The sequence below is a fragment of the Lentinus tigrinus genome (genome assembly GCF_003813185.1).
Source record: "Lentinus tigrinus ALCF2SS1-7 unplaced genomic scaffold L226scaffold_7, whole genome shotgun sequence".
NCBI classification, from domain to species: Eukaryota; Fungi; Basidiomycota; class Agaricomycetes; order Polyporales; family Polyporaceae; genus Lentinus; species Lentinus tigrinus.
The window spans coordinates 1,120,810-1,135,861 of record NW_027137916.1 but is presented as its reverse complement, the minus strand read 5'-3'; the positions used below and the strand labels follow the sequence as shown (position 1 = coordinate 1,135,861).

The 15,052-nt window shown below is 54.5% G+C and overlaps 8 protein-coding genes across 8 annotated transcripts; 4 read left to right on the top strand and 4 right to left on the bottom strand.

Moving 5' to 3' along the window:
• Positions 1-848: 848 nt before the first annotated feature.
• On the bottom strand, positions 849-1,395 carry L226DRAFT_361788 (uncharacterized protein). Its single transcript, XM_067674228.1, has 3 exons — positions 1,256-1,395; positions 1,173-1,201; positions 849-1,118 (listed from the first exon to the last, which is right to left on the bottom strand). The coding sequence occupies exons 1-3, from the start codon at positions 1,287-1,289 to the stop codon at positions 933-935; spliced, it is 249 nt and encodes an 82-aa protein (XP_067537767.1). The 5' UTR covers positions 1,290-1,395; the 3' UTR covers positions 849-932.
• On the bottom strand, positions 1,396-2,561 carry L226DRAFT_361787 (uncharacterized protein). The gene is made up of 6 exons (XM_067674227.1): positions 2,495-2,561; positions 2,280-2,442; positions 2,187-2,229; positions 1,701-2,128; positions 1,533-1,646; positions 1,396-1,468 (listed from the first exon to the last, which is right to left on the bottom strand). Exons 2-4 carry the CDS (start codon positions 2,352-2,354, stop codon positions 1,701-1,703), a joined length of 546 nt encoding a protein of 181 aa, XP_067537766.1. The 5' UTR covers positions 2,355-2,442; positions 2,495-2,561; the 3' UTR covers positions 1,396-1,468; positions 1,533-1,646.
• Positions 2,562-5,474: 2,913 nt separating this feature from the next.
• Positions 5,475-5,962, bottom strand: L226DRAFT_533196 (uncharacterized protein). Its single transcript, XM_067680403.1, has one exon. The coding sequence runs from the start codon at positions 5,812-5,814 to the stop codon at positions 5,572-5,574; it is 243 nt and encodes an 80-aa protein (XP_067537765.1). The 5' UTR covers positions 5,815-5,962; the 3' UTR covers positions 5,475-5,571.
• Positions 5,963-6,138: 176 nt separating this feature from the next.
• Positions 6,139-6,469, top strand: L226DRAFT_533194 (uncharacterized protein; the record flags this gene model as incomplete). The annotated part of the gene is made up of 1 exon (XM_067680402.1): positions 6,139-6,469. A coding segment is annotated over one exon (250 nt), but the record flags the coding sequence as incomplete, so codon positions are not given.
• Positions 6,470-6,997: 528 nt separating this feature from the next.
• L226DRAFT_569389 (uncharacterized protein) lies at positions 6,998-7,464 on the top strand (the record flags this gene model as incomplete). Its single annotated transcript, XM_067684294.1, has 3 exons — positions 6,998-7,267; positions 7,330-7,358; positions 7,413-7,464. The coding sequence occupies 3 exons, from the start codon at positions 6,998-7,000 to the stop codon at positions 7,462-7,464; spliced, it is 351 nt and encodes a 116-aa protein (XP_067537763.1).
• A 5-nt stretch (positions 7,465-7,469) lies between these two features.
• On the top strand, positions 7,470-8,115 carry L226DRAFT_361767 (uncharacterized protein). The gene is made up of 2 exons (XM_067674226.1): positions 7,470-7,543; positions 7,603-8,115. Exon 2 carries the CDS (start codon positions 7,611-7,613, stop codon positions 7,944-7,946), a length of 336 nt encoding a protein of 111 aa, XP_067537762.1. The 5' UTR covers positions 7,470-7,543; positions 7,603-7,610; the 3' UTR covers positions 7,947-8,115.
• A 107-nt stretch (positions 8,116-8,222) lies between these two features.
• L226DRAFT_483611 (actin-like ATPase domain-containing protein) lies at positions 8,223-11,521 on the top strand. The gene is made up of 8 exons (XM_067677020.1): positions 8,223-8,675; positions 8,744-9,451; positions 9,507-9,641; positions 9,693-10,069; positions 10,120-10,301; positions 10,354-10,576; positions 10,627-10,878; positions 10,940-11,521. Exons 1-8 carry the CDS (start codon positions 8,448-8,450, stop codon positions 11,436-11,438), a joined length of 2,604 nt encoding a protein of 867 aa, XP_067537761.1. The 5' UTR covers positions 8,223-8,447; the 3' UTR covers positions 11,439-11,521.
• Positions 11,522-12,114: 593 nt separating this feature from the next.
• Positions 12,115-13,390, bottom strand: L226DRAFT_569387 (RTA1-domain-containing protein; the record flags this gene model as incomplete). Its single annotated transcript, XM_067684293.1, has 7 exons — positions 12,115-12,275; positions 12,326-12,377; positions 12,441-12,631; positions 12,685-12,828; positions 12,886-12,998; positions 13,052-13,196; positions 13,258-13,390. The coding sequence occupies 7 exons, from the start codon at positions 13,388-13,390 to the stop codon at positions 12,115-12,117; spliced, it is 939 nt and encodes a 312-aa protein (XP_067537760.1).
• Between the last annotated feature and the right edge of the window lie 1,662 nt (positions 13,391-15,052).

Genomic DNA, 15,052 nt, shown 5'->3' with positions numbered 1-15,052 from the left:
CTTGATGAGATGTCTTCTAAGTACGACGTCGTGGTTCGCCACGAGCGTCGATGTTGCTGAGTGGCACAGGCCATGAACTGTCGCCAATGAGCGTCAGCCGTTTGCTTGGACCCATACCGAGCGGAAATCGTACTCACGTTCGTCTTGCACTTCACTTGAGGTTATATATTCTGTGGAACATAAGGAACCACCTTAAACAGCGTCGGAAGCCAGGACCATACCAATCCTTGTCATGCCACGCCGTAGTCGTATCAGGGACGTCGCGGTTGAATTGACTTGATGGGGACTGCTTGAACGTTCTACTGCCAAGAGTACTTGTCGATGACCGAGCATGTGTTACGTTGAGCCGGCGCGTGTATTGTGTTGAACGCTAGCAGGTCTTGTGTGTCGTCTCTTTGACATGCCGACGTCCAACTTGGTCACTTCAGGGGTCTTCTTGACTGCTCTGATGGGACGTGAGCATCCACGATTATGCTGGAGGTAGGGCGCATTGAGATAGACGAGCGCACCTGTCATGTCACTTGCAATATCTGAACTTCGAACTTGGACGCAGGGCTGCTACGAGGAAGGCGTTAACGGCGGGGACCGGAGGAACGAGTACACACATGGGACGTGATGGCTGGCTATCGTCGAGTACCCTTGAGTGATGCTGGATAAGGTAGAAAATGGGAAGGTACTCACATACCAGATCGCCCCAATTGCAGGGCGACGGCGTTGTCTCGGAAGGAACTTGAAGTTTAGCGCAAGTTAGCTTCCCCGACGGTATAGACCGTGGGTACTAGTCCCGAGAGCCACGAAGAGGCCTGCGCCACGACCGACCACTTAGCAGTGATCGGCCGCTCCTCGGGGCGGCGTCTTGAATCGAGGGCCTCTTGCGTGACCTGCTCGAAACCGGTCTTCACGTTTCCTTCCGTTGCATTGCTTTCACATTTCTATTTGGTATCTATCACTTCTTCGTACGACGTTGTGTGGCGCAGTATGCCATGGACGTCGTTGTTGCTGTGTGGAACCACATACTTGCGCTTGGCTTCCCTGGCGTCGATATATCTGAAGTGTTGTAAGTACGACGTCGTGGTACGCCACGACCGTCGATGTTGCTGAATGGCAAAGGCCATGAACTGTCGCAGACGGTCGTCAGTCGCTTGCCTGGACCTAATCGAGATTGTACTCACATAATTGTCCTGTACAGTAATGTTCCACTCTGTACAGTGTAAGCAACCACCTTGATACATAACCGTCAGAGATAGGGGCATACCATATGTTTCTGTGCGGCGCTGTGGTGGGATCATGGCGTCGTGGTTGCATTGCTTCAATGACCGGTGTCCGTGGTCACGCTTCAAGGCACTTTGTATGCTGTCGGTCTACGAGCCGAGGTCACGTTGAGCCTGCATGTCTTATTCTAGTAGCAGGTCTTCTTTGTCGTTCTCTTTGACATGTCGGCGTCGGCTTTACAACTTTGATTCTTGTTCTGAGAGCGTATGAGCATCGGCGATGATGAAGGTACGAAGTCACAAGATGTCGGAGGGTCTCACCTATTCCAATGCGACAACGTCTAATCTTCGAACTTGACAGGCAGCGCTGCTACTGAAAGGCTTCAGCGACGGGGACAGGAGGAGAGGATACGCACATGGGACGTGATGGCTAGGCTATCAATGCCGCGTCAATGAGATATCGCGGACAAGCGATGGCAAGGTACTCACTCATCGGGCAACCGCAGTTGCGCAACCCGCGATGTTGTCCCGGAAGGAAGTGCGGCGCAAGTTAGCTTCCCCAACGATGCGATCGTGGGTACTAGTCCCGAGGGCCACGGAGAGGCCTGCGCCACGACCGACCACTACCCAGTGGTTGACCGCTCCTCGGGGTGGCGTCTTGAATCGAGGGCCTCTTGCGTGACCTACTCGAAGCCGTTTCTCGCATGTCGTCCATCTTGAAAAGTACGTCGCTGTCTGGCGCTGGCTGCCATGTGCATCGTTGCTGCTGTGTGGGGACCACATACTTGCGGTATTTCTTGCATTCGGTGACGTTGGCTGTGTTTCATTCGGCTCGAGGACTGTAAGTTCATTCACAGTAAGTACGACGTCGTGGATTGCCATGAACGTCGTGGTTGCTGAGTGGCATGTGCCATGATCTGTTACCAACGATCGTCAGTCCCTCGCTCCTGTCCATCCTGCGCGAGACGTACTCACATATCACTCTCATATTCAAGATCGTCTTTCTGCTATCGCATGCCTGCGCAGGGTTAGTAATCGGGCTGAGACGCAACGGATGTCACGGTGTACCATGTCTTCTCGTGCGACGCCGTGGTCGGTTAACGGACGTCGCGGTTGCGTCTCACTATTACGTTGAGCCTGCATGCATTCGCCAGCAGGTCTTCGGTGGTATCCTCTTTGACGATCTCAGAGCTCTTTCTCAACTATGAAGCGACCAGGTCTTGATGATGTTCTGAGTCGCGCGTGAGTATGCAGGAAAGCAATAGGTGACATTAAGGACTCACGGAGTACTGGCAAACGTTGCGACTTGAACCGCCGCGATGCTACGAGGGAAGGACTTCAACAGTGGGTACCGGAGTGGCGGGGACGCACATAAAACTTGGTGGTCGCGCTGCAATCGATCACAATGAGCCGTGACACATGTGGTAAGGAGGGCGATGTTGACATACAGGATGGCAGTAGTTGCAAAGGTCGGGTCATTGATGAGGGGAAAGGAGGTTCTGCCTTGTCCAAGTCAGCTTGGAGTGGGCAGCGATACGACACACCAAGACTGGAGACGTCTTCATGATAGTGATGGTGGCAGTGGTATGTGGTAGTTGCGGAACTTGTCGTCTGGTGAACGGTCGTGCTGACGCTGAGAGCTTGTATGTTCGACGTCGTGGTTTGCCACGAACGTCGATGTTGCTGAGTGGCGTGAGCCATGAACTATCATCGACGATGGTCAGTTGCCCACTCAGATTCATACCCAGTGACTCGGAGATCGTGCTCACATATATTTTTGTTGTCATGCTTGCTGTTCCATATCTGCAGGTTGTCAGGAACCGTGCCGAGACATAGTGGATGGCGGGACATACCACGTCTTCTCATACGACGCCGCCGTTCACTCAGAATGCCGCGGTTGAACTTCCTTGACCGGATTCAATTTGAAGAGATAGTTTCAACTTGCGGGGGCTTCTCATAAGGTCGATGATCAAGTATGTGTTACGTTGAGCCTGCATGTTGAATTTGCTAGCAGGTCTTCTTTGTCAGTCTCTTTGACATGCCGGCATGCCGATAATAATTTCTTTTCCTTCTTGTATGTTCTGACCAAGTGTGAGCATCCACGATGATGACGGTAGGATGGAGGCGCTTACCTACCATGCCGCCAACTTCGAACTTGACACGCATCATTGCTACAAGAAAGGCTTCAACAATGGGGACTAGGTGGCGAGCACACACATGTGACCTGATGGCGGTGATGAGCTACGGTGGGCAAGTCGAGAGTTGAGAGAAGATGACATACATATGGTGAGTGGTTGCGGAGGCTGTGGCGTTGTTCCGGGCCATAGTTGGGAGGAAGACGAGGGATACTTCTAGCCGAGCGGTCAACGCAACGTACGTGAATATTATAACACACCGGCAGGGGTGGAGGTATTCATGATGAGATCAAGGATGGCGGTGGCGGAGGTGGTTGTGCGGGCGCTTCGACCGGTGGTTGCGATGAAGGCGTCGACGTCGTACGCTACGTGCCGACTGACATGCAGGAGTGACGCATGAGTGAGAAAGCAGACAGGTCGCATGAGCAACTAGACATACCTGAGCCGGGGACAGTCTCGGCAAAGACGTCGGCGAAGGCGGTGGTTGCGCTTGCGGAGGGCGTTGGCGATGGTGGTGGTTGCGATATGAGCGGCGTCGGTACCGGGCAGGCGGCGTAGAAGCGTGTCAGCAATAAATAAGAGAGCTTAAGTGCACACCGATGGGCATGGACGGTCGTTGTTGTCGACGTTGACGGAGGCGGCGGAGATGGCGAAGCCTAACCACAGAGTTCTGGATGTTGGAGGTCGACGGCGTACAAGGTATCGTGGCGGGCGTGAGGCCTGACGGGTGAGTCGGCTTAGTAGAGCAGAGGCAGGGGAGAGGTGGTGGTGGGAGGTGGTGGTGGTCGGGGAGAAAGAGGGAGGACGGACAAGCGAGGTCCTTTATAGGCGCGGGGCACGAGGCAGGAGGACAAAGCGCTCGGTGGTTGGGGACCTCGTGGGGACAAAGCGCTTTCAAATTCCGACATAGACGCGCTCAATGGCTGGGCCTCGTCCGTCCCATTGTCCTCACAGCCCCGCCCTCACCTGGGCTCCTCTGCTACTGGTGCTGATGGGAGGAGCAGACCGGGAGGGATGCTGCGGTCGAACGCCTCGTGGCGGACTTGTGCGTGTGCGACTAGTAGCTCAGTGCAGCTGTCACAATAGCAAGCGAGATATAAGATGGCAGGTCGAGAAGTGCGAATGATACTCAGACATCATGGACATAACTTTCTCGAAGTGCTGTGACGGTTGATGTGTCGGGAGTCGCACAATGGGATGGCGAGGCTTGGGCTCAATTCGAGGGTCCAGCTGCGTTAGTTGCAGCCAAACAGAGAACGTGTTTGGCCGTTATGTCGAAGCGCATGTCCTAGAGCCATCGCGAGTGGACAATGAGTGCCGCAGCGAACAAGCTATCCCAGGCGCTTGAACATGGACGAGTTTGTCTCTATTTGTTCCTGTGGCTGCAGCTCCTGGCGGCTTCAAGTTGCAGGCGCCGCCTCGCCATCAGTTCATCCTTGCCCAGTCTTTTGCTTCGTACGTCTGGGCTCTGAACACCACCAGCTCTCAATAATAATGCTCACGGCTTTAGCCTGTGCCTGTCAGAGATGGGGTACTGCCATGACTCGTGGATCATACTAGATCCTTCAAGTCCCTGTAATGACGAAGGGCCGCGCGTCCTCTCGCTCCTGTTTCCCTCGATGTTCATACTTGCTGATTCGCATGGCTATCATATGCATCCTTATCGTGGACATAACAGGGCTGTACTAGTCCTGTGCGTTCTTATCGATTCATCTCTCTGGCGCTCTTGCCTTCTGAGGCAAACAAAACATATCGCCATCGCCGCCCGAGTACTAGGCATCATTCCATCACCTATTTCACCCCGACCAGATAATCTTTTGTCAGTAGTTACTGCAGGATTCGAATAATCTCGCCCTTTCATTAAGTGAGTTAATCACGATGGCTTATCCGCGATAATCTTCCAGGTTACATGGGAGACAAAATGACTGCCACCACACGGAATCGAACGACAGATCTCCCTACTTACACAAATTAATCTCCAGTTTATCCAACTGCGTCATCAGGCCTTCGTTACCTGTAAACCTACAATGTATATATAGTCGTATTTGTATGGATCAGGATATGATCAGGTACTCAAATAATCATTTACTTCACATGGGAGGAGCTACATTATACTGCAGCTAGATGATGCGTGAGAGAGGATAAGAGGGAGAGGAGAGGGATAGAGAGCAGGACGAAGAGGGAGAGCACAACCGGGGAGCGTGACACAGAGTGTGGCGAAGAGCTCAACAGGGAGCGCGCTGGAGTGTTATGGAGCACAAGGGAGACAGAGGGGCAGACAGAGGGGGAGAACGCGAGGGAGACGAGGAGGGAGAGAGCCTAAAGACGAAGAGAGAGAGCGCGAGGGAGACGGAGACGGATAGCGTGAGAGGGCGAGACTGAACATGTTGGAGACTCACGAGGCGGGCGAGGAAGTCCGTGGTTGTGGTGATGGAACTGGAGCATCTGCGCATCGTGCACACGGGCATGGCGAAAGACAAGGGGTGGGAGCGAGGGAGAGGGTACCCAGTAAGTCAGCGCGAGAAGAATATGAGTGAGGTGAACGAAGGGCAAGAACGCAATCCGGAGTATAAGCGAGAGCACGAGAGCAAGAGCAAGAGATAGAGAATGAGAGAGAACAAGCAGAGGGCAGCAGAAAGTCAGAGAGACCCCGCAGTGCAGTGAAGAGCGAGAACAAGTGGGCAAGAGACGTTGAGACTGCGAGACGCCAGAGTTCGTGGCGTGGGAACTGGTGTCCCAAGGGCGCCTGCCACGTCGTCGCTCTCTGTCCACTCCCTTGCTTCGCTCTGCACCATGCCTGGTCAGTCTTATATTCACCTGACTATAACTTGCTCACCTGGCCACTTGCTCGCCCGACCACTCGCTCGACTGCTTACCCTCTACTCGCTCGCCTGTCTGACAACTTTGCCTGCCTGGCCGCCTGACGACTCGCTCTCCCAGCTGGTGACTGTCGCAATATCTGCACCTCAAAATAGCAAAAGTCTTCTTCACACCGTTCTGAATGTGTTAGGTACGTCGTCCCTCTCTGAGTTGACCCGTTAAATACGCTTTTGCTCACGCTTCCCCACCCTCTATGCACTCCGATTTGCCATCTGCGCCGTCTCTCTGCCATCTTCCCTGCACCGTCTTTTTGCCATCCTGCGCTGGACCAACCAGACCTTCGCGGCGCACGACGACAACATGGACTGGAGGGGCCGATGCTTAGAGGATTACGTCGAGTAGTCGATAATCTTTTGGTCTTGATTGTCTTTTGTATCCTACCGCAGTGCTACGCGACGACAATGAAGTTCTGTATCCCTTCATTATCTCTAATTCACGATGACTTTAGATTATCAGATCCCACGACATGATCCAGGGGACGTCTTGATCATAATCACGAACATAAACTGGGCCCTGCGATAATCCCAGTTAATCTGGAGGGCTGACCGCCTGTACGCTGCATTGGCTCAGGATTTGAACAGTATGCAGATCTGTTTATGGTACTTGAACGTATTGGATTAACTCAGTTAACTACGCGGCGAGATTATCGGACTTCTGCAGTAACTACAGGGGTAAGATTATCAGGCTGGACTGAAGTCACTGATTCCATTCGCGAGAAGCTCAGATGGAAAGCCTCCTAGGAACCGAAACCGGACGACCCTTTGTGACGAGATGAAGATAGCGGCGAGCGGCGATGCCGAAAGCCGCCGAGCCCGTCAATCTGCACAGTATAAAGCCCCTGCGTCAGCCCAAATCCTCTTTCTCCAGAATCACGACGTCCTCTCCCCTCTTGCTCAGGTCCTCGTCCCCCGGGCTGTACTCGACCTTGCCCTGTTGGCGGGATGCAAGCTGCCCAATTGCTGGGTGTGCTTGAGGGTGACGACGTCATTCACTGGCCCGCCTCCCCTCGGCGGGCTGTGGCGGACGCCTAGTCTCGATGCTGTATGTGCCTTTCCTCGTGGCTCTGCCCTCATCACTCACAACCTTTAACAGGACTACTTCAGCTGACAGCGTCCCAATGCTCACTGGCCAGGTATGTCTCGCCACCACTCATTCTCGCGACGTCTTGCTGACTGTCGTGGCGCAGCGTCGAGCCTTCCAACGCCTTCGAGAATCTCTTGGACGTTGACGGTCTCTGAACTGCTCGCGACCCGGGCGATACTACCACACCACCCTATTGCGCCGGGTCGCCTCCAGCGTTGCTGGACTCTCTAGGATGTATGTGATCCATCTTCCGTGTATCTCGCTTCACTTAGCTCATCTGCATCGCCGTATAGTACGCTCGATGCGTCCTGCTCCAGCCGACCCGTCGTGTGTAAGCCCACCTGGTGGCATCCGACGTTCGCGTCGTGTCACGCTCAGGCTGCTGTCGATGCCCGTAAGTAGTGCCGCGCATCATCGCGTACGAAGGGCAGAGACGGAGAGTCAACGCCTTTCCGGTGAAGTCATCTGTCAGGGACGGGTGACTCGGACTGTGCGGAGCGTACACGGCGCATTGCAAGGCTGGGCCTCCAAATGGTTGGTTTCTGTTCTCCGCTGGGATAATGCGACCGTTGCTGACTGGCGCGTTTCAGCGATCGGCCTCCTAGAGAGACAACCTACGTCGTGGCCCCTGACCTGAGCGTGACCATCGTCTGTGAGTATCCCCCAGTCTGCTCCCGCACTAATAAGTTACCTTCTGTTGGTGAGTGGTTCATTTGATAGCTAGACCATCAGTAGCGGAGTCTGTCATGTATGGTAGCTACATCCAATAGATAGGGCCAATAGCCTTCAATTTCGCCAGTCCGAACATACTGACAACTTCAACATCTTGACGCCCATGCGCCGTCGATAAGATTAGATTGTTGAGGACGGTTCTAAGTACCGCGGCCAACCTTTTGAAGACGGTCGTACGGACACGTTCCCCACCCTCTCTACTTATCTTGCCAGCGCATCACCTTGCCTGTCCGCACCCTGCACGCGTTAGAGATTCCGAACACCATTGGGGTTGTGCGGCGAATCCTTGGAATCAGCTCGACACAGCCGACACGTGTCCGAGACCACGTAGCGCACGGTCGGGTGACGTGTAAGGCATAAAAGTACTCGACGCGCGCGACTGCATGCACACTCCCCTCTCCCGATCATGACCCGGCTCTTTCTCTTTCTCTGTCTATGGCTCTCATTATGGTCAGAACGCGTTCTCGGGTCTATTCTGGCGATTGACTATGGCGCGGACTTCATCAAGGCGTCGCTCATGAAACCCGGACAGCCGTTTGACGTTCTCCTCAACCGGGACTCGAAGCGGAAGATGCAGTCGACGGTCGGGTGGAAGCACAACGACAGGTTGTTTGGGCAGGACGCAGCGAATATCGTGAGTGCTCGAACTTAGTTGAATTGTCTTGCGTAGTCTCACGTACGTCGCGTTGACGCTTCGAAAAGGCCGGTCGATTCCCGCTAGACTCGTTCTCGTCCCTCAAGTTCTTGCAGGCCGCACCCTATGGCTCCGAAGCCGTCTCCTTCTATGCCTCTGTCTCTACGGCGGACATGGTGAAGACCGAGCGTGGCACAGTCGCGCTGCGCCGGTCAGACGGTACGGAGTGGACTGTGGAGGAGCTCATTGCCATGCAGTTCGCATACGTGCGCGAGCTGGCAGAAAGTACCGCAGGCGAAAAGGTGTCCGACGTCATCGTCACCGTTCCCCCATACTACACGCAGTTTGAACGCGACGCCGTTGTGGACGCCATCGAGATCTCCGGCCTCCGTACGCTCGCGCTCATCAACGACGGTACCGCGGTCGCAGTCAACTACGCCATGACGCGCTCCTTCCCTACGCCCGAGTACCACGTCATCTACGATGCCGGCGCGTCCTCCATCCGCGCTACAGTGGTGGAGTTCTCGTCTGCAGGAAGCGATTCCAAGTCCAAGATGGCCAAAGACGCTACGCAGATCACTGTCCATGGCATTGGTTACGACAGGTTCATCGGCGGAACGGAGCTCAATAGGCGACTCCGCGATCTCCTACTCAACGACTTCCAGAAGCGGTACAAGCGCGACATCAGCAATGACAAGCGCGCCATGGCGAAGCTCTGGAAGGAGGCGGGACGCGTCAAGGCCATCCTCAGCGCGAACACCGAAGCACAGGCGACGGTGAGGTACCGATTCTTGTATGCGATTTTTCGCAGTGCTAACTGTGGCGGATCAGATCGAGAGTCTCGCGTACGACCTTGATTACAGGGGCAAGTTCACCCGCGCCGAATTCGAGACTGCGTGCAAGGACCTCAAGTTGCGCTACGCCGTCCCCATCCTCGAGGCTCTTGCGCATGCTGGGCTGAAGCTGGTGTGTTCCGCCTACATTTTCGGCCCTATCACTGCGCTCACAAATGCCTAGGACAACATCACCTCTGTCATCTTCACCGGCGGTGCGTCGAGGACACCCATGATTCAGGACGCCGTCAAGGCCGCTGTTGGGGCGAATAAGCTTGCGTTCAACGTGAATGCCGACGAGGCCGCTGTGCTCGGTGCTGCCCTCCATGGCGCGGGTCTGAGTCGCCAGTTCAAGACCAAGGATATCCGCATCACAGACATCGGCCCTTACGACATCCAGGTCTCCTATCAGGCGGAGTCGAAGCAGCCCGGCGCGCGTCCACGTACGATCAACACGCTCGTCTTCCCCGCAGGCTCGAAGACTGGTACCAAGAAGACGCTGACGTTCAAGCGTCACGATGACTTCTCGGTGAAGCTTGCCTACAAGTCGCCTCCTCTTCGGTGAGTGTCCCCGTATTTCGAGCTATGTCACTTTGCTGACATGGACGCAGTGGGTATCCTACGGACTTCATTGAGGCCGAGATCGTCGGCGTGGGTGAGGCAATCAAGAACCTGACCGAGGCTGGCGCGACTGAGCCTGTCATCAAGGCGACCGTCATGCTCTCCGAGTCTGGCTTCGCTTCCCTGCGGGACGCTGTCCTCACTGGAGAGTTCAAGGACGACTCGCTTACTGGTGAGTATTGTTTTCTCTGCCGTCCGTACATTTGCGTCATGCGCGAGCGCAGGCAAACTGAAGGATCTCTTTGGTAAAGGTTCTTCGTCGTCTTCTGTTGACGGGACGACTGCGGACGTAGGCACCGCCGAGACCGACTCGACAACCACGTCTTCTTCCGCTGAGGCGTCTGCTACTGCTGTCTCGAAGAAGGAACCCATCACCCTCGAGATTGACACGAAGTTCCCCACGATCCCTCCCATGAGCGTCGCAGAGAAGCGCACGGGACGCGATAGGTTCGTCGACTCTATATCGTCCCCGGGCGCCACCACTAACTTCTCGACAGGTTGAAGGCCATCGACGCTGAAGAAGCGTCGAAGAGGAGGCATGAGGAGGCCCGTAACTCCCTCGAGGGCTACATCTACCGCCTGCGCGATCTTCTTGAGGACGAGTCTCCGGAGTCGCCCTTCGTCAAGTGCTCCCAGACATTCGAGCGCAAGGCCATCTCCGACAAGGTTGCTGAGGCATATTCGTGGCTTCAAGAGCACGGAGACGACGCCACTACGATGGAGTACATCGAGAAACGTACAGCCTTGGAGTAAGTCGCTCTATCTCACACCACCTTTAGCACCCTCAGACTCACGCCTTCATTCTTGCAGGAGTCTCGAACGCCCAATTGTCCACCGCTACAAGGAGATCGAGGAGTTCCCTCAGGCGTTGAACAACAGCCAAATGTGGAACTGGAGCTCGCGGCTGTTCCTCACGGACGCGAAGCTGAACATGACGAAGGAGCTCGAGGCGGGGTTGCCGACCAAGTACACCAAGGAGGAGCTCGACGAGTTTGAGAAGGTGCTGAAGGAGCACGAGACCTGGCTCGACGAGTGGGTCGAGAAGCAGAAGAAGGTCAAGATGAACGAAGACCCTGTCATCCTCTCGAGCGAGATGCGCGCGCGCGCGAAGGTGCTCGAGAACCACCTACAGAAGCTCTACCGCAAACGCGCGCCAAAGCCCGTCAAGAAGTCGAGCAGTAGCAGCGCGAGCTCGAGCGCGGGGTCGACGGCATCAGGGTCCTCTGGAAGAGCTTCGGATACGGGGACCGCGGAGAGCACGTCGAGCACGGCGTCGTCTCAAGATTCACCCAGACATGAAGAGCTGTAGAGTAATGCATACATTCTCACGTACATTAATGTTATTACACGGATTCTAGATCATACATTGTTGCCGATCGGCGATCACACTCGAACGGTCCGCTCGACGTCTGCTCACGAGATGGTGAGTAGTGCCAGTGCTCGTACCTTACAGGGGGGCCTGGGTGTTGGCGATCTGTAGGCATCCTCTTGGTTGGCTGATGGCCATTATTACCATGCCCCATAAGTAGGTTCCGAGGGAGTCGCACAATACAGTAGGACCTCTCGATTCAAGCCCGAGGAACGGTCGACCATTGCTCGCTGGCGTGCCGATCGCGGCGCAGGCCTCTTCGTGGCCCTCGGGACTAGTACTTAGTGCGAGTCCTCTCCACATGTGCCACAGTGTTCGGGAATCGGAGGAATGAAGGGATGTGTTGGGAGTTGACATCATTTTCTGTCCTGTCGTACAATAGCTCCAATATGATACTGAAGGTCGTCAACCTACTATACCCCAAGTAGAGTCAACGCGATGATGACGAATTGACGATCCACTTGATTAGGAAGACGTTTACGAAAATACAAAATGAGTGAGTCTAAGGGACTGTGCTAAGTACTGAATCGTCTCGGGTGCTTGCCGCGCGAGTGAAATCACGGCACCAGCGGCAAGCAACGACTAGAAAGGCCAAAATCCGATACTTGAACCATGTTCATAGGGAACGATTCTTCACGTCGAGCTCGACCGACTCGGAAGGTTGGACGTAATCGACTTCCTTATTACCCCACTTATCCGCATTGCCGAGAAGGATGGCGGGGTGCAAGAAATTCAACGTGTACATCGCGAGGACGATCATTGCGCCGTCAAAGACGTCTGCGAGTGTTGGTCAGTACCGAGGTGAGAGGAGCGTGCGAGAAACTTACTGAAGTATGTCTGGGTGGTGATGACAACGCCACCCCAGCCATCGGCGAGTTCCTGTCAACGGAGTTCAGAGACACAGATTCGTAGGATGTCCGGGACAATAGAAGAGCTACTCACCGCCACACGGTATATCGATCGAATGAAGAGGAAGATGGCTTCCAGCCCCAGGGCGAAGAGCATAAGCTTCGTCTTCAGATCCATGCTACGGTGTCTCATGCCGGGCGACTTGACCGTGCGTTTGAACGGATGATCGTAAGCATAGCGAAGCAGGAACTCCGACGCGAGCACGACATAGACGAAGAGTGAAGCTAATGGAGTGTCACCCATCGTCATGGCGAGAGAAATGATTGAGGAAACGCACCTAGCTGGAATGAAACACCTGCCAACATGATATGGCCTCCCGGCTGAGGGTTGGTTCCCTTCTTCACTGCGATGGAAGCCTTCGCGCCGCCGAGGGCTTGCATAATAAGTGAAATAATGTCACATCCGCAGAAGATGATCGTGTCTGTCATGAGAGTCCTATGAGTCAAGACAGAGGCCGTGTGCCTGAACGAGTACTCACACCACTTGGCAGACAGTCGGCTGTAATCTTGACCTATGCGACGGATGACCTGACCCAGGATTACGAAGTTTGCAGCAATAAGAGGAGTGGGAGCGACGATGGTGGTTGTGATCCTGGTACAGCGTTGAAGGGCCAACGCCTCAAAGCGCAAACGGGGCGTACTCACTGGATAACATATGGATTGATGGACGATATGTTGTTGCTGGATATCAGCCTTGCGACCCATCCAATGATCTCTGCAACACCAGCCAAGCAGGCGGTAGGAAAGAGCCACCAGAGTCGCGAGCGCACTGCCTGGACTGCGTGGACCACTGTCATGAGCATGGTCAGCTCAGTTCTGTGTTACCTGAGTTCGAAGCGACTACTACTCACATGTAGAGAAGCCGAAGAGGGCGATGAATAAGATGCAGACCCATTCGGTCGGAACATATCCATATAAGTTCCTGAAATGCTTAGCGTGATCAGATCCAGAGGCAGTAGAGACTGCCGCGGCCACGGAAGTCATATTAGCAGTCAAGACAGACACTGAAGGAACGCGGATATCCGATGAGTGTCGCGAAGATATCAAGAACCAAGCGCTTCGTTTCTCACCTGTACTGGACCCCGTTAACGTAGACATGGAGCACCAGGAGCGAGAAAAATTGAGGTGAGGAAAGCGGAGAAAGGTGGGGAAAGGGCGATGGATGATGGGTCACGGATTCGGAGGGGCGTTATGAAGAATCGAACTGCTTCCGGAAACGCTTGCGCGACAACGAGCTTTATGGTGGGTGGTCCTGGAAAAGCAAATACCCAAAGGTCGCTTCGTATACGAGTTTCACGATGATCAGACGTGAGAGGGCCGGGAGGGATTCAGACAGGGTCTTGGGCGTTGACAATTGTATCCGGACCATGTCCATCTCGGAGACGAGCGATATGACGCCAGATATTGATGTTACGGGTGCTCATTGTGTTCATATCTGTCATGAGTTCAAGTTAGTCCAAGCCTGCATCGTATCCAGTGCGACGTGAGGGAAAAGGAGGGGATGGTGAGGAGGGAAGGATGCGAGCTAGGTCGGAGCGCCCATGGACCGGATGTTGTTCGTGCTTCAGTATCCAGGATGACTGCGGCGCTTCCAGATAAGACGTCGAGAGACGATGACCACGAGTGAGCGCGTCTGTATGGTTGCCCTGAATGTGACGGGGGCGGAATCAGAGTTCTCGACATCTGCAGGCAACTCCTAGTTTGCTGCGGAGTTGAGAAGCGTTTTCAGTGGCCTGACCCGGATCATGATGACCGCCTGGTGATCCAGCGGATTTCATGGAACTTGAATGGATTCGAACATGATGGCGTAGTAGTCTGGCTCTCATGTCCACGTAGCTCCGTCCAAAAAGTTGCCGATGACGCCCTTGTCATGGTTGGAAGAGGTGACATATATCAGTCCCACCGTATAAAAGTACTTGCCCAGAGCCGGGAATCGTCAATGCATGGCTTCCATCCTCTAGACCTGAAGGTCGGTTACTCACGAATCGATGCCGCTGCGAAGGATGCGATGCCGAACGGTTCCACATCCATACACGCCAAGGCCAGGTTCTTATCTTCCAGCGAAGAGCAGTAGTCCACGCTCCGGAAGTCCTTGACGGAAGGGTCAATGCAGGCTAGAACACCGGTGACCCCGAAAATGACGAAGGGGGTTCCTGGGTCATATCAATCATCAGCTGATTCGCATGAAGCCAGCGACTTGCAGAAGACGCACCCAGGTAGAATACCTAGCCATCGCCGCCTCACGGTATCCAGTCACAAACCACCCTTGTGCACGGACAAGAACGTTACACCAATGCCGGCGAAAATGAAAAGAGCTGAGCGGAATGAGTGCGACGGGTTATGAAACGTGTCAAGGACCACTTGCCCAGAGCACATAGCAGTAATTTGTAGATCCAAAACATACTGAAAAAGAGATGCGATGCTGTATGCGAGTAGTCAATGCGGTCGAGTGGAAACTGTCAGCAGTGAGGAACGCGCACCCCGTAGTCCCACCTTCACATATATGCCACAAATCTCTGATCGATACAGCTGCGGCAAACAGGGAGAAAGGGGATCCTGCGCCTTCGATGATCCTAGCTCAAGTGAAACGGGTGCGCCGGCGCAAGTTATTGTCACAAGTGCGACACATTTTGGTACGACCCAGTG